Raw genomic sequence first — 17,301 nt, 5'->3', positions numbered from 1 at the left:
TTGGCATCAGGCTGCAGGCTTATCCGCTTGCTTTGGGCTTGGCTTCCAATATCTGAGCCAAAGAGACTGCTGATATTTTAGAGGCAAAAACATCCCCATCGAATACACCTTCACTTAGGTAGGTGACTGCTTCCTTGATATTGTCCACTAGGTCAATAAGTCTACTCTGCGAGTACCAGACCATCTGCTAGAGCATCAGCCCGGTAACCTATAGCCATGGAAGTGCAAGAGGCCACATAAGCCAGATGAATGGCAGCCCCTGCATTTGTATTTATCAATTTTAAAAATGTATCTAGTTTCTTATCAACCGAGTCTTTGCAGTCAGTGGTGTAACAATGGTGCCGCAGACCCTGCGGTGGCTTGGGGGAGCCAGTGCTGACAGGGTCTGTGGGGCGCTCTGGAAATATCTGCTATTACTGTACGCTACAGGAAGAGAAAGCGTGGCCAATGGAGCTGCCTATAGATGCCGGACACTAGAGGGTGCCGCAGGTTAGCATAGACCCGCTTCAAATGACTGTCGGCACCCCTCACTGGACCTGCATATTCACCTTTCTTGATAGCCCGCACTCTGAACCCTTCATCCATCCATCTGGGGACACACGACCACGCCCATCTGGTGTGTTGTGTCTCACACCATCTCTCGCCATCTCACTGGCTTATTTGTAGCAGATGTTAAAGTGGAGAAGGCTGGCTTCCACTTTCTTCTTGCAGTGTGTGCACAAACATTCAGGTGAGGAGGGAGTCAGAATGGGAGACATTGAATTAAGGGGGTGGGGGCAGGCTGTGAGACACATAATGAAGGCGGGGGTGTCAGACTGGAAGACACAGAATGAAGGGGAGTCAGACTGGGAGAGACAGACTGTCACATGCATGGAAAGGAGCCCTGGACAACAGAACACACAGGGACGTGCACGCTTAATGTAAAAAAAAGATAATAGAGAACTTTTTATTAGGATGTTAACATGCATCCTGAAACAGCATTCTTAATTTGCAAGGTCAGCCCAATGGTTTAATTAGGCTATCCATGGCCTGAGTCACTTGATCCTCATTAGCTCTGGAAACATCCTCATCTGGGGCATCTGAACCAGGATCCTCATCTGAGAAAACCTCATATGTAGATTCTTCCAGAAGTGAGGAATTTTGCATTTCATGCCGTACATCCCTGCGGGAGCTAGGGGCACCTGAGGCATGATGCAGTGAAGAGGATACCTGTACCAAACCCTCGACAGCTTAGGACATGCCTTGCACCCATGCTGGTTCTGCTGGCTGTGAAGGAACCTAGGGACAATAAAAGTATGTGAAGCTGCAAGTCAGTTACCTCATTGCTGAAGACAAGACAGTAGCCCAATCAGGTTTGCAGTGAACTGCTGCGGTGGCCCGCTCACTAGCAGGGCTGGCAACAGAAATCTTGGGGCCCAGTACACTGATATTTTTGGCGGGCCCCCCTAACCCCGCCCCATTGAGCAGAACATTTTTAGTACACTGCATATTGAATGTGTTTTTTTATTGTTACAAAAGAAACAGGCGGTACCCTTACAGGAATCCAGGCGGGTGCCTTTATAAACCATTGCTAGGCACTGCACTGCCGCAGCCATGCTAACAGCCCCTCAGAACCTTGGGGCCCCTCACAAGCTTGGGGCCCAGTACAGGTGTCCCCCTAGACCCCCCCTGTCGCCTGCCCTGCTCACTAGGACCAGCCACATACCAGTAAGGTTCTGTTCAGCGCATGCAAAATTTTCATTACGTTTTGTGCACATATAAGCGAGCAGTGCTGGAGCATTACCCTCTTTGTGAGCTCCCTTTCCTGAACCTTTAGTAGACATTGTGCAAGAGAACAGTTTACTGTAGGTGTGGCTATAACCGCCTACAATATCACACCTCCAATACACATGTGGGGAGGATAGTAAGAAAGTACTGTACAATAGGTACTAATAAATAAATTAGCAACAATATACTGTTTGTCCTGTCAGCCACCACAGGTGAGGTGAGGGGATATGGTCATTTGGTATACAACAACTAGGTCGACAAGCATTGGGTCGACACCACTAGGTTGACATGGGTCAAGGTCAACCTGGGTCAAGGTTGACACAAGCATTAGGTCGACAATCAAAAGGTCGACATGGGTTTTTTCACTGATTTTTGCGTCGACACTAGGGCATGGTAGGAGAATAAAATAGTGTGCCTGAAGCATCACTAGCACAGGGAGCGGTGCGGTGCACTTTAAACTGTGTCCGTGTCGACAGTGTCGACATTCGGGTAAAAAAAAAAAGGTGAAAAACCCCATGTCGCCCTTTCGACTGTCGACCTAATGACCCTGTCGACCTAGGTGCATGTCGACCTAGTTGTTGTAGACCAAATGATCCACACCCAAGGTGAGGCAGAGTAAACCTGGCCACTGAACATAGTCAGGGGCAGATCCAGAAGAAAATAACAGGGGGCACCATGATAGGAGAGGGGATGGGGTGGGTGTAAGTGGTGCTACATGCTCAGAGAGCAAGAGGTAGGAGAGCAGGAGAGAGAGGGCCGGAATGGGATTAAAAATAGGCCCTGGCATTTAAAGTAAAGTACACAGGCCCACCTTGGCGTCAACAGTGAAGGGTGTGTCCTTGAGTGTAGTGTATCACACCATATACCACTTCTACACATTATGCAATAAAATACTAGACCCCATTATACTTATCCCTTACACATGATGCCAACCGGATTGAGCCAAAAATCACATAAGGCTACACAGATTGACCCACAATTCACATAATGCTACATGTATTAATCCAAACTTCAGAATATGCTTAATAGACAGGGACATTGCGCGCCAAATGCACGCATCAAAAATTTACATTGTAATGCCCATTACACCTTAACCCTAACACCATAATGTCCATCACGTATTATGCCAAACACCGTTGAAAAAGCCTTGAAAAAGACAGGTTATCCTGTTGAAACGCGTTGGCAGGAGAGGAGCGCACTTGCTGTTTCTTGCACTGGGTTACTGCTTGTTGACGGTGACGGTCTGGGGTATAAGGCCAATACCCCAGTCACAAGGTACCGCACTTCTTTTACCATCTTTGCAGACCCCAGTTTTATGAATTTACCTGTTTAAATAAATGTATAGACACTGAAAGTGGCTTTCTTTTTCTGCTTGTCTGCTTGCATACGTACACGGGAGCTATTGTCCTCCATGACAGGAGTCCCCCTCCATAAAGATACCCTGATGTGCTTATAGTGGTATACTTACTTGTGAGTACGGTACGCAGCCTTGACCTTTTTGAAAACACACTCGTGGTGAACCTATGTAAAGAAACCTTTATGTGCACCATTTGCTTTGTTCTAGTGTGAGTGAGGGTACGCTTCTAGTGACCCAACCCCAGATTCCTATTCACACCTTGTGGGCAGAATAGAGATTTTTCTCACACACGCTTTTATTTATTTATTTTACATATTCCGTCTTCCTGAGGAACATCGGATTATTGTGTATGCAGACCTTTCATCGCCACCGGTCCAATTCTCCAAACAAGATTGGACAGTTAAATCTTTGTGTGCGTGTACCTAGCTTCACAGTGCATGTTTTCAATTTCTCCACACTGAATCACAAATGAAATAATTACCGTCACCTGTGGCTCTTTTAAAATGTTTAATTGAGTAATGAATGCACCTGTGCACCTGCTGGGTGACCTGAAAAATGTGAACTGTACACCTACAGATTTATCTGTCCAATCTATCTAGTGGGAACTAAAACCTGGAAATGTGTGGGAGTAAATGATAATCAAAAATTTGCTCCCAAATGCTTGAAAACAGACAATGGTCATTAAGACAAATTTGTTTAATCAATTGTTATTGCCTGTATTCCTGAATTTGGGAGAAATGTTGGCTTGTCATTTTCTCCATTTCCACATTTTTTTGTTCCTACCAGACAGATTGGACAGATAAGTCTTTAGGCGTGTACCCAGCATTATGGGTCCAAAGTTGGGAACCCGTTATATTACATTATATTACATGAACTCATGTCCATCTACTGTATTACATTATAAAAAGGAAATAAGAGAAAAGGGAAAACCAACAGATGTTTGCATTATATTGTATATATAAATTGTGACTGAATTTCAACTGTTCAGTTCTTAATATATAATTTTGTGTACAGTTATAGTGTGTACAAATAGTGACTAGTTAAATAGGATTCAGTATGAAATCCCGGCGGTCGGGATCCCGGCGTTCAAAATCCCGACACCGGAATCCCGACAAGGGGGGGACGTGGATCGCCCCCCCTTGCGGGCTCGCTGCGCTCGCCACGCAGCGGGCCCGGTGCCTCGCTACGCTAATTTATTCTCCCTCCAGGGGTGTCGTGGACACCCACGGAGGGAGAAACTGTCGGGATTTTGGCGGTCAGGATTCCGGCGTCGGGATTCTGAACGCCGGGATCCCGACCACCGGGATTTTAACTGCATCCCGTTAAATAGAATAAACTGCTTATGGTCTTGAGAAATGAGAACAACTATATAGGCATAAATTCACATAAAAGATATAAGCTATTACAACTTGGCCGGTGAGTAGAAAGTGAAGCTACATTTTCCTTTGTGATTACCGATGGGAGCTGCTGTGTATACTGTATGTCCTGACTCCGAGAACAGCACTGTCTGACTGCCTGGTGTGGCTGCTGTTTATGTGTCTCCGTGTCACTGTGCTCATACACATCAGGCTCATTACCGCCCCCTCTGGCCGTACGCTGCATCTAGCTCTCCTCCTGTCGGAGCTCCGTTGCTCTCCGGACTGTGCCTCAGCTCCGCTCCGTGTCTAAGCCATGGCATCAGGCAACAGGGGATGGGACAAGGAGGACGACCTACCCGTGTACTTAGCCCGACCGGGCACGGCGGAACAGGTGCCCCGGGTGAAGTATGGGGGCATGTTCTGCAATGTAGAGGGAGCCTATGAGAGCAAGACCATAGACTTTGGCTCCCTGAATGTGGGGCAGAAGGGTGCCAGAAAAAGCTCCTCCGGGCGCCCAGGAACAAACAGCCAGACTCCGGAGAGGGCAGCACAATGCCAGCCAGGCGGTAACAAAGGAGCGGAGAACCCCGGGGTGGAAATCCGGAGCTGCACGGGAAAAGAGCTGCTGCAGAACCTCAGCGAGGACAAGGTAAGAGCTGGTGGGTCAGTGCAGTGGTATCATCCATTATACTATAACTACCGTCCCAGTGCTAAGTGATGCTTCTTCCCCCCTAGCTGTAGGTGCCCAGTCACACCCGGGATGGGTGTCATTGTTCTGGCGCTAATGGAGCTCCCTGTTAGCTATAGTTAGTGATGTTTGTGGCTGGGAAGTCTGCAAACTTCTCACTGCTCAGCCTTATACTGTATGCTGCCACCTCAATGGGAACTGATGGCTCATTATGTCCATTTACTGTGCCCAGATGGTGTGGGTATGTACTATGCCCACAGGGTGTAGTTAAGGGGATAATGGATTGCATGCTCTGGTGCATGATCAATAGCTAATTGACACCTGCTAAAGAGCCAGTGGCAGAACTCTGGGAGGCAATGGAGTCATCTGCCGCTGGGCTCCTAAATCAGTTAATTGAAAACCGTCAATATGGCTTTTGTAGCTGAGTTCTGAAATATGTGTTCTCTCTCTAAATAAATATAGCTACATATATATATATATATATATATATATATATATATATATATATATATATATATATATATATATATATATATATATATATATAGAGCACATACCTTTCATATATTATTTAAGGTTGGGTTTGTGTGTGTGTGTGGAGGGGGGGTATAGCTTGCCTCCGGGCAACCGGGTCAAACTTACGCCACTGTATGGAACTACATAGGGAGCTGTACTATAAGCTTCTATAGATGTACACAATATAGCCTTCTTTGACCTTTATCTGTATGTTACTTAGTTAGTCACACTGGTAAATAACTATCAGTAACTAGTGCACACATGGGTCATGTAAGCTGCCATGCCAAAACGTTCTTACCCTGTGTATCTGCAACAATGGTATATAGAAGAATATACCCATGTTACTATTAGTGTCCTCAAAAAAAGAAACCTGCTTTTAAACATTAGTAAATTGGGAAGGTGAGCTAGATCCCTTGTATTCATATGATTCATTCATTTGCTTTCAACATAAGTGGATCATAATAACCAATGAATAGGTGTGGTCTTTTGGATTACCTCAATTTAAAGTCTCCATTCATTTATAACTAGGCTTATTATACTATCACTTTAAACCAGGACAATCATAAATTAGATTGGGCTGTGGCTAATTGATATCAAGTCTGCATTTCACCTTATTTTACTCCGCCTCAGAACCTGTATAATTCTTAAATGTCCTGGTTTACAGTGTTAATATGGTATGTACTGTATAATAGGCCTGGGTGATAGTCCTCAGTCATTTATTATCTTATTCATATAAGTAATGAATGCATGTTTCAAAGCTCCATCTGTGCACAAAAAAGAGTAGTTCTCAATGATCTTGTGGTCCAAAAAATGCTATGTTCCTGGACTTCCCTGGTAATGTATGATTGGCATCACCTGTGGTGAATCACCTTTCTTATCAATTACCTAGCTCACCACAGGTGGTGGCAATCAGACATTATTAGGGAAGTCCAGGAACAGAGCATTTTCTCCCTGAAGGAGAGGGTCAGGTAGGCAACCCTGGTTTTGCGCATGTTTATAAACTTAAATTATGAGTTTAAATTTAATTAGTCTACGAAAGTTTATTGAATGAGAAAATGTGAATGCTCTTAAACCTACATTTACTATAGGTTACTTATAAATCCAAAGTTTGTGGGTCTCTGCAGGCGCAGACCTGTTCTCAGTAGCCCAAACAGTTCACTAGTTTCCATGTCACCTGCTGTAGCAGAAGCACAGGTGTATTTATGACTTTCTGACATTTTAAAAGAACCAAAGGGGGAGCTAATTATTTCACTTGTGATTCTGTGAGGAGAACTGGAAAACATGAACTGTTTGGGGTCCTATGTAATACAGCTCTTATTAGTTGTTCAGTTCATATGGTGACAGGGCCCAACGCGTTTCGTCATAATCATGACTTCATCAGGGGCGAGAATTGAAATCTGATATCACTATGGTTGTCCTATACCGTAGTATCCACAGATGAACAATTCTAGATAATATTCGGGAATATCCCAATCACTCGAGACAGAAAAAAGTTTTTCTCATAGTCAATGAGGTTGTTTTTAGGGACATTTGCTGGAAGAGAATTTCCACAATAATGGGCTCAGGAGCAGTAGTATGCAGCTGGAGTTCACCACAGTGGTGAACTCCAGCTGCATGCTACTGTTCCTGAGCCCATTCCTGACTAAGTCATTCGATGACGAAATGCATTGGAGCGGTCCTTGATGACGTGTTGACGCTGTGATCGTCTACTGATCTGTCTTGGTTTTGGCTTGGAGTCCTCAGCTGCTGCCGCACTATCCATATCGGCGTGTGGATGCCTGACCTGCTTCTTCGGGTTAATATACCTCTGCATATCTGCATACCTGCCATTTTAAACCTTACATGTATGTGACTATATTATTACAGTAAAAGTACTCTTTACGTTTATAATCACCTCGTGCGCTCTCTGGTTTTTTTCTTCTGCATGTACTACTTCTTGAGGTTTTGGTGTTACCTCTCGCCAGAATACAGCTGCACTGCATGATCAACCAATATATGGACAGATCTCCATTTTTAAGGGATCATTTGCGCAAATTGACCGGACTCTCTGTGTGTGTGTGTGTGTGTGTGTGTATGTATGTATGTATGTATATATATATATATATATATATATATATATATATATATATATATATGTGTGTGTGTATATATATATATATATATATATATATATATATATATATATATATATATATATATATATGTGTGTGTGTATATATATATATATATATATGTATATATATATATATATATCCACAAACAAATGAGGCGGCACTCGGAGACTTCTTAGCATGTGGAAGCAGTGTATTCAACAACAGCGTGCATCTAACGTAGATGCACGCTGTTGTTGAATAAAGTGGAGAAATAGTGTCAGATACCTAAGCATCTGGCACTTTAAGAAGCGCAATCACTGCTTCCACATGCTAAGAAGTCTCTGAGTGCCGCCTCATTTGTTTGTGGATATATGCTAGGACCGCGGTCCTCAGGAGGGCACGGGAGCAAGATACCCCCACGGGGGGCGGGCAGCGGGAGTGCCGGAGCCCATACGACGTCTATATATATATATATATATATATATATATATATATTTTTTTTTTTTTAATTTTCATCCCAAATTAATTTGTCATTTTAGCATGCGTTATTTGTTTAGCAGTAGGATTATAGCGTGTTTAAATAATAATGGTTTCTAGGTCTAATTTGGGTTTTTATATAGATTGATGTTAATTAGATATACAGTTTAGATATTATAGGCTTATTATGCAGTCAGTAATGCTACAGTATCTACTAGATAGTGCAAATAACTTTTTTAACACATTGGGGGAGATTTACTAAGATGTGAGTTCTATTTCAGGTGGGATGTTGCTATGGGCAACCAATCATAATCAAATTCCTATTTATCTAGCACCTTCTAGAAGATAATAAGATAATAGTATCTGATTGGTCCCATCTGAAGTAGAACTCGCATCATAGTAAATTTCCCTCATTGAGTGACATGCTAAATGTTATGCTCAATGAGCTCAAATGTAACTGTTTTTCTGCTGTTCCTTGATTGGACGCTGACATGTATTCTGTGATGACAGTCTTGTTTAATCCTCTAGTCTAGCCAAATAGTTTTTTATTTCTGTATAGCCACGCAACAATGCACATCATTTATAATATACAGTTGCTGTCCTTAGTGAGCCTCTATGATGTGAATTCAAGTGGCAGTTGGCCAGTTGAAGGGTACTATTAAGAGTCATGGCAAGTACTTCCTTATAATTTTTGGGTACTTCTGTAGTTTCACGGCGCCACCGCGCGCACAGTCTGTAACAGAAACTTGGCAGCCTGCAAGAGGCTCTGTTTCACTGTGCGCGTGCCGCTCTAGCTCTGTCTGACTGAGCTTGTGCCGCTCTAGCTGTACGTAAACAGCGTAGCGGCCGGCCAGCAGCAGCAGCGCTGCCCAGGCGCTGACAGGTCAATGTCACTGTGGCACTTGTAGTTCCACAGTGAAATAGGCAGCGCCTGGGCACCGATGACAACGGGGGTATGTTAAAGTGGACACCCCGGCACAGCGATGCCGGGGCTTCTAAACTGTATGCGAGATTCAGACGCAACTGCGTCTGAATCTCGAGTCACATTAAGGTGAAGGAGTACATCTAAATTTAGACGCAAAATCATCTAAATTTAGGTGGCCCTAGGGGAACACTATTGAAACCCACCCTCAGTTCCACTAGTGGACGCCACAGCTGTGGACCGTGTAAATCCCACTATCCACGCCCACCCGAGGCGTGGCGAGCGGCGGCGGTACGCGTCCTACGACCTTTTCATACCCCCACTATCCACGTCGGCGTGGAGTTGAGAATAGATTAGTGTGGCGAGCGCAGCGAGGGGACGCGGATACCTTCACAGCTGTGAAGGTATCCGCGTCCCCTCGCGGGGCTCGCCACGCTTCGGGCTCGCTGCGCTCGCCACACTAATCTATTCTCAACTCCACGCCGACGTGGATAGTGGGGGTATGAAAAGGTCGTAGGACGCATACCGCCGCCCCTCGCGGGGCTCGCTGCGCTCGCCACACTTCGGGTCGGCGTGGATAGTGAGGCTGATTCAGGAACACATTCACACCTGCACACTCACACACCTGAGACAGTAAAGATGAAATTTTCAGCTGACTGACTACGCAAACTGCATAGCTCTCTGACTGACTACGTAACGTTGTCCGCGCGCGTCTAAGCCGAAGTGCCGGGAGTGTGAATTGAGACGCTAAAAGCATCTCAAATTCACAATATTAGTTAGCGTCTAGATTCCGGACACCCCCTGTGGTGGCGGTGTGCCGGGGTGTGCGATTTATAAGCCCCGTTTAGCCCTGTTTGTCTCCTTTTTACACTTCATTACATTTCAACTAGAGTGGCACGCGCGCAGCGCTACGCTACATCACGTTACACTATAACACTTTAGCTAGAGCGGCACGCGAGCCTCTGGCAGGCTGCCAAGTTTCTGTTCCTTCCGGCGCCGTGAAACTACAGAAGTACCAATTTTTGTTTACTCCATAACTTATGTCATATTTTTGCCTGTGATATTTAGGTTTGGTGTGTTTTGTTGGCAACATAAGGTACATTTACTAAAGCTTCTAAAAAGAAAAAGAGGAGATGTTGCCCATAGCAACCAATTAGATTCTATAATTTCTCTTTCCTCCATCCTGGTGACGCAGCTAACCTTGGGCCTTATTTTGGTTCATTCTTTCTGACAAAATCCTTCTTAGATGGACAAAACCATGTGCACTGCAGGGGGGCAGATGTAACATGTGCAGAGAGATATAGATTTGGGTGAGTTATTTTGTTTCTGTGCAGGGAAAATACTGACTGCTTTATTTTTACACTGCAATATAGATCTCACTTTGAAGTAAAACCCCACCCAAATCTAATTCTCTCTGCACATGTTACATCTGTACCACCTGCAGTGCACATGGTTTTGCCCATCTAAGAAGGATTTTGTCAGAAAGAATGAACCAAAATAAGGCCCCTTGAGATGTAGGAGAGTCCGCAGGAGCCAAGGCACCTATGCTGAAGTCTTTGGACGCAGGCTCCTCCCTTCTGCATCCCATCATGCTTCAGTTCGTTTTAGGTGCCCACAGGAGTGTAGTGTTCACTCTAGGATTTTTTTAGGGCAGGGTGCTGACTACTGAGCAGGGCACATTTTTCAATCGGGAGGGCATTTCCCCCACACACACAGTAGTGCCCTAGAGGAAATGCCTACAGTAGTGCCCTGCACAAAATGCACCCAGCAGTGACACGGGTATCATGCCCCCCAGCAGTGACACGGGTATCATGCCCCCCAGCAGTAACACGGGTATCATGCCCCCCAGCAGTGACACGGGTATCATGCCCCCCAGCAGTGACACGGGTATCATGCCCCCCAGCAGTGACACATATGCAGTTTCCCTGTAACACTCACCGCCCCGGCCTGGTCTCTTCTGCTGCGGTCTCCTTATTGAGAGGAGAAGCCGAGATCACTTTTCTCCCATCACTGCATGACCACCCAGCTGCCATTTGAAATATGGCCCCAGCTCCTGAGCCTGGTATCCAAACTCTGACCCCGGCTTCTGGCACCCATGCTCTGATTGGCTGTCGGCAGTGCATTTAAAGCTGTGTACACACGGAGCAATATGATCTCTGGCAATATATTACTAGCAATGTATTGCTCAGCAATCATGTTGCTCAGTGTCCCGTTTTCATCAGCGACCAGAGATGGTCACTGATGAAAAAGACACACTGCCGAGAGAAGAGGCAGGGGAAGTCTCTGGTTGGAGGAGCATGCTCCTCCGACCAGCAACCATTAGGGGGCTGAAAACGGGAGCGCGCACCCTACAATCGCTGGAAATATGGTCGCTCAGCGACCATATTCCATATTGCTGAGTTTAGTCGCTTATAGTCAGGGTTAGGCTAAAGGTGCATACACATGTACAGATTTTCTGTCTGATCTATCTGGTGGGAACAAAAACCTGGAAATGTATGGGAACAACTGACAATCAAAAAATTGTTCCCAAACACTTGAAAACAGACAGTGATCAGTCAGACAAATTGTTTAATCATTCTGATATTACAAATTTATCAAAGCATATTTTTTTTTCTGTTTTCCTGCGTTTGGGTGGAAATTTTTGATCGTCATATGCTCCCATACATTTCTAGGTTTTTGTTCCCACCAGATAGATCAGACAGAAAATCTGTACGTGTGTACGCACCTTAAGGGGGGGGGGGGGGTGTATATTTAGGGTAGAAGGGTGAGGAAGGTGTAGGTTAGGGTCAGTTGGGTGGGTGGGGGGGGGGGGGTGGAGGTGTCTTCTGATGACACTGAATAATTGAACAGATTAACCCCACTGTAGTCACTAGGCTGCTTGTGGGCAGAATGCTCTGTTTTACTGCACTCCCAGAGGGAGTTTAGATTCCTGGGATACCTCTGTGCTTGTTCAACTAGCAGCTGTGCTTCCGGTCCCTCGGCTGGCGCTACATAACAGTGCCCAGGGTCAGCATACACCCATCCTGTAGCAGCTCCCGGCGGTGGACAGCCCAGCCCACACAGATATGACAGAGCCAGATTAAGGTTCTGGAGGACCAAGGTGGCCCTAAGGTAATGTGATATCCATTTAAATAGTCCCTCATTTCCTGCAACTCTACTTTGGTCTGTCACCCCTGCATTTCTCACTCCCTTCTTCCCTGCACCTCCCCGTCCCACTATCACACTTGCACCCCTCCATCCCCTGGGTACCCCTGCTACTCCCCATGTCCCTGTCACACCTGTACCTCCCCATCTCCCTGTCATCACTGCACCTAGCCCTCTCCCTGTCGCCACTGCACCACTGCGCTGTACCTCTCCATGCCCCTGTCAGCACTGCAACTCTCCTTCCCCTGTCACACCTGCACCTCCTCATCCCCCTGTCACACCTGCACCTCTCCCCACCTCCTCATCCCCGTCACACCCGCACCTCCCAGTCCCCCTGTCACCACTGCACCTCTCCCCACTCTGTCACACTCGCACTTACTCATCCCCGTCACACCTGCACCTCTTCTCCCCTGTCACACCCATTCCACCTCAACCCAGTCACACCTGCACCTCCCCACCCTGTCACACCCGCACCTCCTCATCCCTGTCACACCTGCACCTCCCCGTCCCCCTTTCACCACTGCACTTCTCGGCCCTGTCACACCTGCACCTCCCCATCCCCGTCACAATTGCACCTCCCCATCCCCCTTTCACCACTGAGGGAGAGCCTCCTGTCACACCTACATCCCCATCCCCCTTTCACCACTGCACCTCTCCGCCCTGTCACACCTGCTCCTCCTCATCCCCCTGTCACACCCGCACCTCCCAGTCCCCATCACACCCGCACCTCCCAGTCTCTCAATCACACCTGCACCTCCCAGACCCCCTGGTAACTCTGCACCTCTCCGTCCTGCTGTACCTCTCCATCCCTATTACCTGCACCTCTATGTCACACCTGCACCTCCCTCTGTCACACCTCAACCTCTCTGTCAGATTGTCCCCCTGCATATCCCCGTCCCCCTATCACACTTTAACCTTCATAACTTATATATAAATTTAGAAAACAAAAGAATACTTGCAACATGCTACATGCACGATAAAAACTCAGGGAGAAGGCTGGTGGGCGGAGGTGTTGGTGGGAGGCAGGCTGTGGGTGGTGGTGCAGGCGTCAGGCAGGTGGACACAGCAGACAAAGGAAGCAAAGTAGTATTCACCTCCTGGCTCCTGCCCTCTCTCCCGTGCTAGGTGCATCAGCGTCCCATCCTCTTCTAGCACAGGCTGCAGCTGCGCGGACTCCGCCTCCACATAGTTCCACAGAGTAGTCAGCGGTCACATCCTGTGCTTGCTCTGCTGTACAGGCGGCTGTGACCGTTGTCACTTGGGGAAGCAGAGCGGTTTGGGGCGATGTCTGTCGGCCCAGCAGAACCCCCCCAGGCGGGCCCAATGGCTGCCAACCGGCAATCTGCCACTGGTCCCCCACCATGCACGTAAGCCGCAGCGTTACCCCCCACATCCTGTAACATACACTTCACCGCTGGAGGAGCTGTATGCACCTGCACATGGGCAGCGGCCATTGTTGATTTGGGCAAAACACAGCGGTCCTGCGGGGGGATGAGCGGTCGGTCCTCGTCTCTTATTGGCCGGCCGGAAAGTGGCTATTAACTGTGCAGGGCGGGCAAAAACGGGCAGGGCGGAAATCGCCGGCTTTTAAAGGGGCAGGGCGCAGCGCCCTGTGAAATAAGCCTAGCGGGAACACTAGGAGTGGGTGCTATGCTCAGTTTTCCTGTGGATTTTTAAGTAAGAATAGTTAGGTTTTTATTATTTTATTAACTTAGTAGTTAGTGCAGGTTTTTTTCCAGTGTGCTGCTTCTGACAGAAGCGCCGCACACTGAGAGCGCAGCAGAGGCTGACAGAAGCGCATCCTGTCAGCTCTCTGTGTGCAGGGGTACGCTGTCTGCGCCCACTGCACAGCGCTTAACCTCATAATGGAAGAGGGGCCGTGGGGGATGAACCTCCCGCGATGGCGGGCGCCATCTTGGATTGGGCTTATAGACTGAAATCCCACCAGGGAGGTGAAGTCTATTACAGGTGTCCAGCGCAGCTGGACAACTCAAAGTGATCCCGGAGAGAAGGGGAGGCACTAGAGGTGAGGAGAAACACTTGTGGGAGCGGCTAAAGGGGGAAAGGCGCCAAACTGGCTACCTTACCCCACTGAAGCAGAGACTTGGTCTCTTCCTGCTCTGTGTGCTGGCGCCATTTCTCTCCATACTGCGTAGCTGAAACCTGGTTCTTCCTTCACAGTACAGAGGTGAAGTTTCTCCTGAAAAGCGCTACCCCCGCTGATGCTGAGGTCACTGGCAGCAAGAAGCAGACATAAGTACACTGCTACATTACTCTGTGCTTTGCCTGACATTGTGTACTGTGGGCTTATTATGACTGACGGGTGTGATGCTGCTGCCGTGGGGTGGGGGGGGGCGCGGGACATGTTATTGGACTGCAGATTTTGCGGGGTTAAATTTAACATGTGAGCAGATGGACCAAAGGGAGTTGTGCCCTGCTTGTGAGTCTGTGCCCAGTGGAGCGCAAGCCCAGAGGCCTGAGCAACCGGAACCTGCATGGGCTGCTGCTTTGGGGAGGTCTATGAATGCCTTGGTTGAGGCTTTAAATAGGCAAAGGGATAACTTAGTGAAGGTTTTTGGCCCTATTTCTTCCTCTCAAACATCTATGGGCTCTATTGCCCCCTCGCAGGGGGGGCCCAGTGTTTTTGCAGGTCATGCAGAATGGATGAATTCATAGGATGAACTCCCTTATGGAGAAATTTGCAAAACCTTCTGAGAGTCCTTCCTCCAGCTACACTTCCTCTGTTAAATTTGGATTCAGATGATGATGGTGTGTGTGAAGAGGATTTAAGTTGGGATCAGAGGGAAGAGGCTGATGCTTCTGTCCCGGGTATTGAGGACTTAATCCTTGCTGTGAAACAGGCATTAGACTTGTCAGAGGAGGACAAGGTGCAGGCACATAAATAATAAAACATAAAAGAATGCATAGAGATTCTGTGACGTTCCCTTCAGATGAAGGCATGGTTTCCTTGTTGGGGGAAGCTTGGAAAGTTCCAGATAGGAAAGTGACTATGTCGAAGAGGTTTGCAAACATGTACCCCATGCCTGAAGAGCATGTGAAATTGTGGGAAAAGGTTCCTTTAGTGGATGCTCCTGTAGCTAGATTGTCTAAGGCCACTGCTTTGCCGGTGCAGGGTGGGGCGTCCTTTAAGGACCCCGTCGACCGAAAAGTGGAAGGATGCCTTAAAGTAGTATTTGAATGAGTGGGTTACACACTCCGCCCCATTATTGCTTCAGAAATCCCTAGAGCCTCTGGCTTTTAAAGGGGAGTTGCTTTTTGTTTCTGAGCTAGAATCCATCATAAAGCAGGCCACTGGGGGTAAGAGTACCTACCTTCCTTCCTACCACAGCTAAAGCTTCAGGGTTGAAGTTTGGAGTTTTTAAGCCTTCCTTTCGCTTATTCTTTTGGGGTGGAGCATCCATCAGAGGACAGGCAGGAAAAGGTGGATTCCCAGCCAATAAAGGAAAAGCTTCCAAATCTAGGTTTGGAGCCTTCAGCAAGAAACAGGTGTTAAAAGGAGAGGATAAGTCCTCTGCATGATGGGGTGGAGACTCCCCGTTCTGGCATCAGAGTGGGGGGTCGCCTCCTGCAGTTTTGGGACAAATGGAATATTCCAACTTCGGACCCTTGGGTTTTCTCCATTGTCTGAAAGGGTTACCAAATAAATCTCAGGGGCGGCCCCCACGGAGATTTCTCCCCACTCCTTTGCCGAGGGAAACCAGCTCACGTACTGCACGTACAGCATCATTGGCTCTCAGAGAGGAGGATGTGGTGGTCCCGATTCGTCAGGAGGAACAAAGGAAAGGATTTTATTAAATCCTCGTCTTGGTCCCCAAACCAGATGGGTCTGTCAGACCCATTTTAAATTTAAAGTCTTTAAATCAGCATCTTTGGGTGGATCATTTCCGCATGGAGTCTCTGCGTTCAGTGCTTTGCAGCATAGAGCCAGGGGAATATCTAGCATCAGTGGATATTCAGGATGCGTATCTGCATATGCCCCTATGCAAGGAACATCAGTCCTTACTTCGCTTTGCGATAGGGGAGACGCATTTACAGTTCCACGCCCTACCCTTTGGTCTGGTGACAGCTCCAAGGGTCTTCACAAAGGTGATGGCTGTCATGGCAGCCGCCTTCAGACTGAGAGGGATAGTGATTATTCCCTACTTAGGCAGGTATTCAATGCCTGCTCTGGGGAGCTGCAGCGAATCCTGTGTAGGATTCGCTGCACTTTCTCCCCAATTCTCCCTGTAGGGAGATTCGCCGGGCAGCCGCCCGTTCTCCATATTCAATGCCTCAGGGGCTCTCTGCCCCTGGCGGCGAATTTTAACCCCCCGTCGAATGCCGCCAGGGAGCTGGGGGATGGCTGCAGGCAGGGAGATGGAAGCCTCCCTGCCTGCGCCGGACACTGCGGGGGTGAAGGAGGGCTGTGGGGGACAGAGGGAGAGCCCCCAGAGCTGGCAGGGGGCTGTGTTAGGGAGAGTGTGCAGTGAATATATGAATATTAATGAGCGGCTCCCGGCTCGGCCCCCTGCTGGTGAATGTGTAAAAAAAAAAAAAAATATTAAAATATATTCATGTGCTGCAAGCACATGAATAAAAATAGCATGCCCCTTCACAGAAAAAAAAAATCTGATTTTTTGACACCAAAATAAAAATAAAAAACGCTTTATTTTCAAAGATCACATTCCAGTTCTCCAGAAAAAGATGACAAATGTAAAATGGAGAATCCGGGGAAAATCACTGGAGAAAGCAGTTCTCCACTTGAGCATTGAATACACTCTCGGCGAATTCCACTAAAAACCCCATTGAAAAACCACTGGCGAATCGCGGAGAATCACAAACAGAGAATCGCCAGACATTCGCTCTTCATTTGCAGAGAATTGTGTCCATTGAATAGGGCAAATTGTTTTTCCAGTGAGAAAATTCCTTGTAAACCCGGGGAATTGCCTGATTCCCCAGAAAATATGGAGAATCAGAGG

At 47.4% G+C, this 17,301-nt stretch overlaps 1 protein-coding gene across 1 annotated transcript in view; it reads left to right on the top strand.

Annotated features, from left to right (window-relative positions):
* Positions 1 to 4,780: 4,780 nt before the first annotated feature.
* Positions 4,781 to 17,301, top strand: part of LOC146074090 (dihydropyrimidinase-related protein 3) — a 229,658-nt gene continuing 217,137 nt past the window's right edge. Inside the window, exon 1 of the mRNA XM_083181825.1 lies at positions 4,781 to 5,131. Within this exon, the coding sequence (XP_083037951.1) occupies positions 4,796 to 5,131 (336 nt within the window). The 5' untranslated portion in view covers positions 4,781 to 4,795. The remainder of the gene's footprint in view (positions 5,132 to 17,301) is intronic.

The sequence above is a fragment of the Crinia signifera genome, chromosome 4 (assembly GCF_055691185.1).
Source record: "Crinia signifera chromosome 4, ASM5569118v1, whole genome shotgun sequence".
NCBI classification, from domain to species: Eukaryota; Metazoa; Chordata; class Amphibia; order Anura; family Myobatrachidae; genus Crinia; species Crinia signifera.
This window is presented reverse-complemented; position numbering and strand designations above follow the sequence as displayed.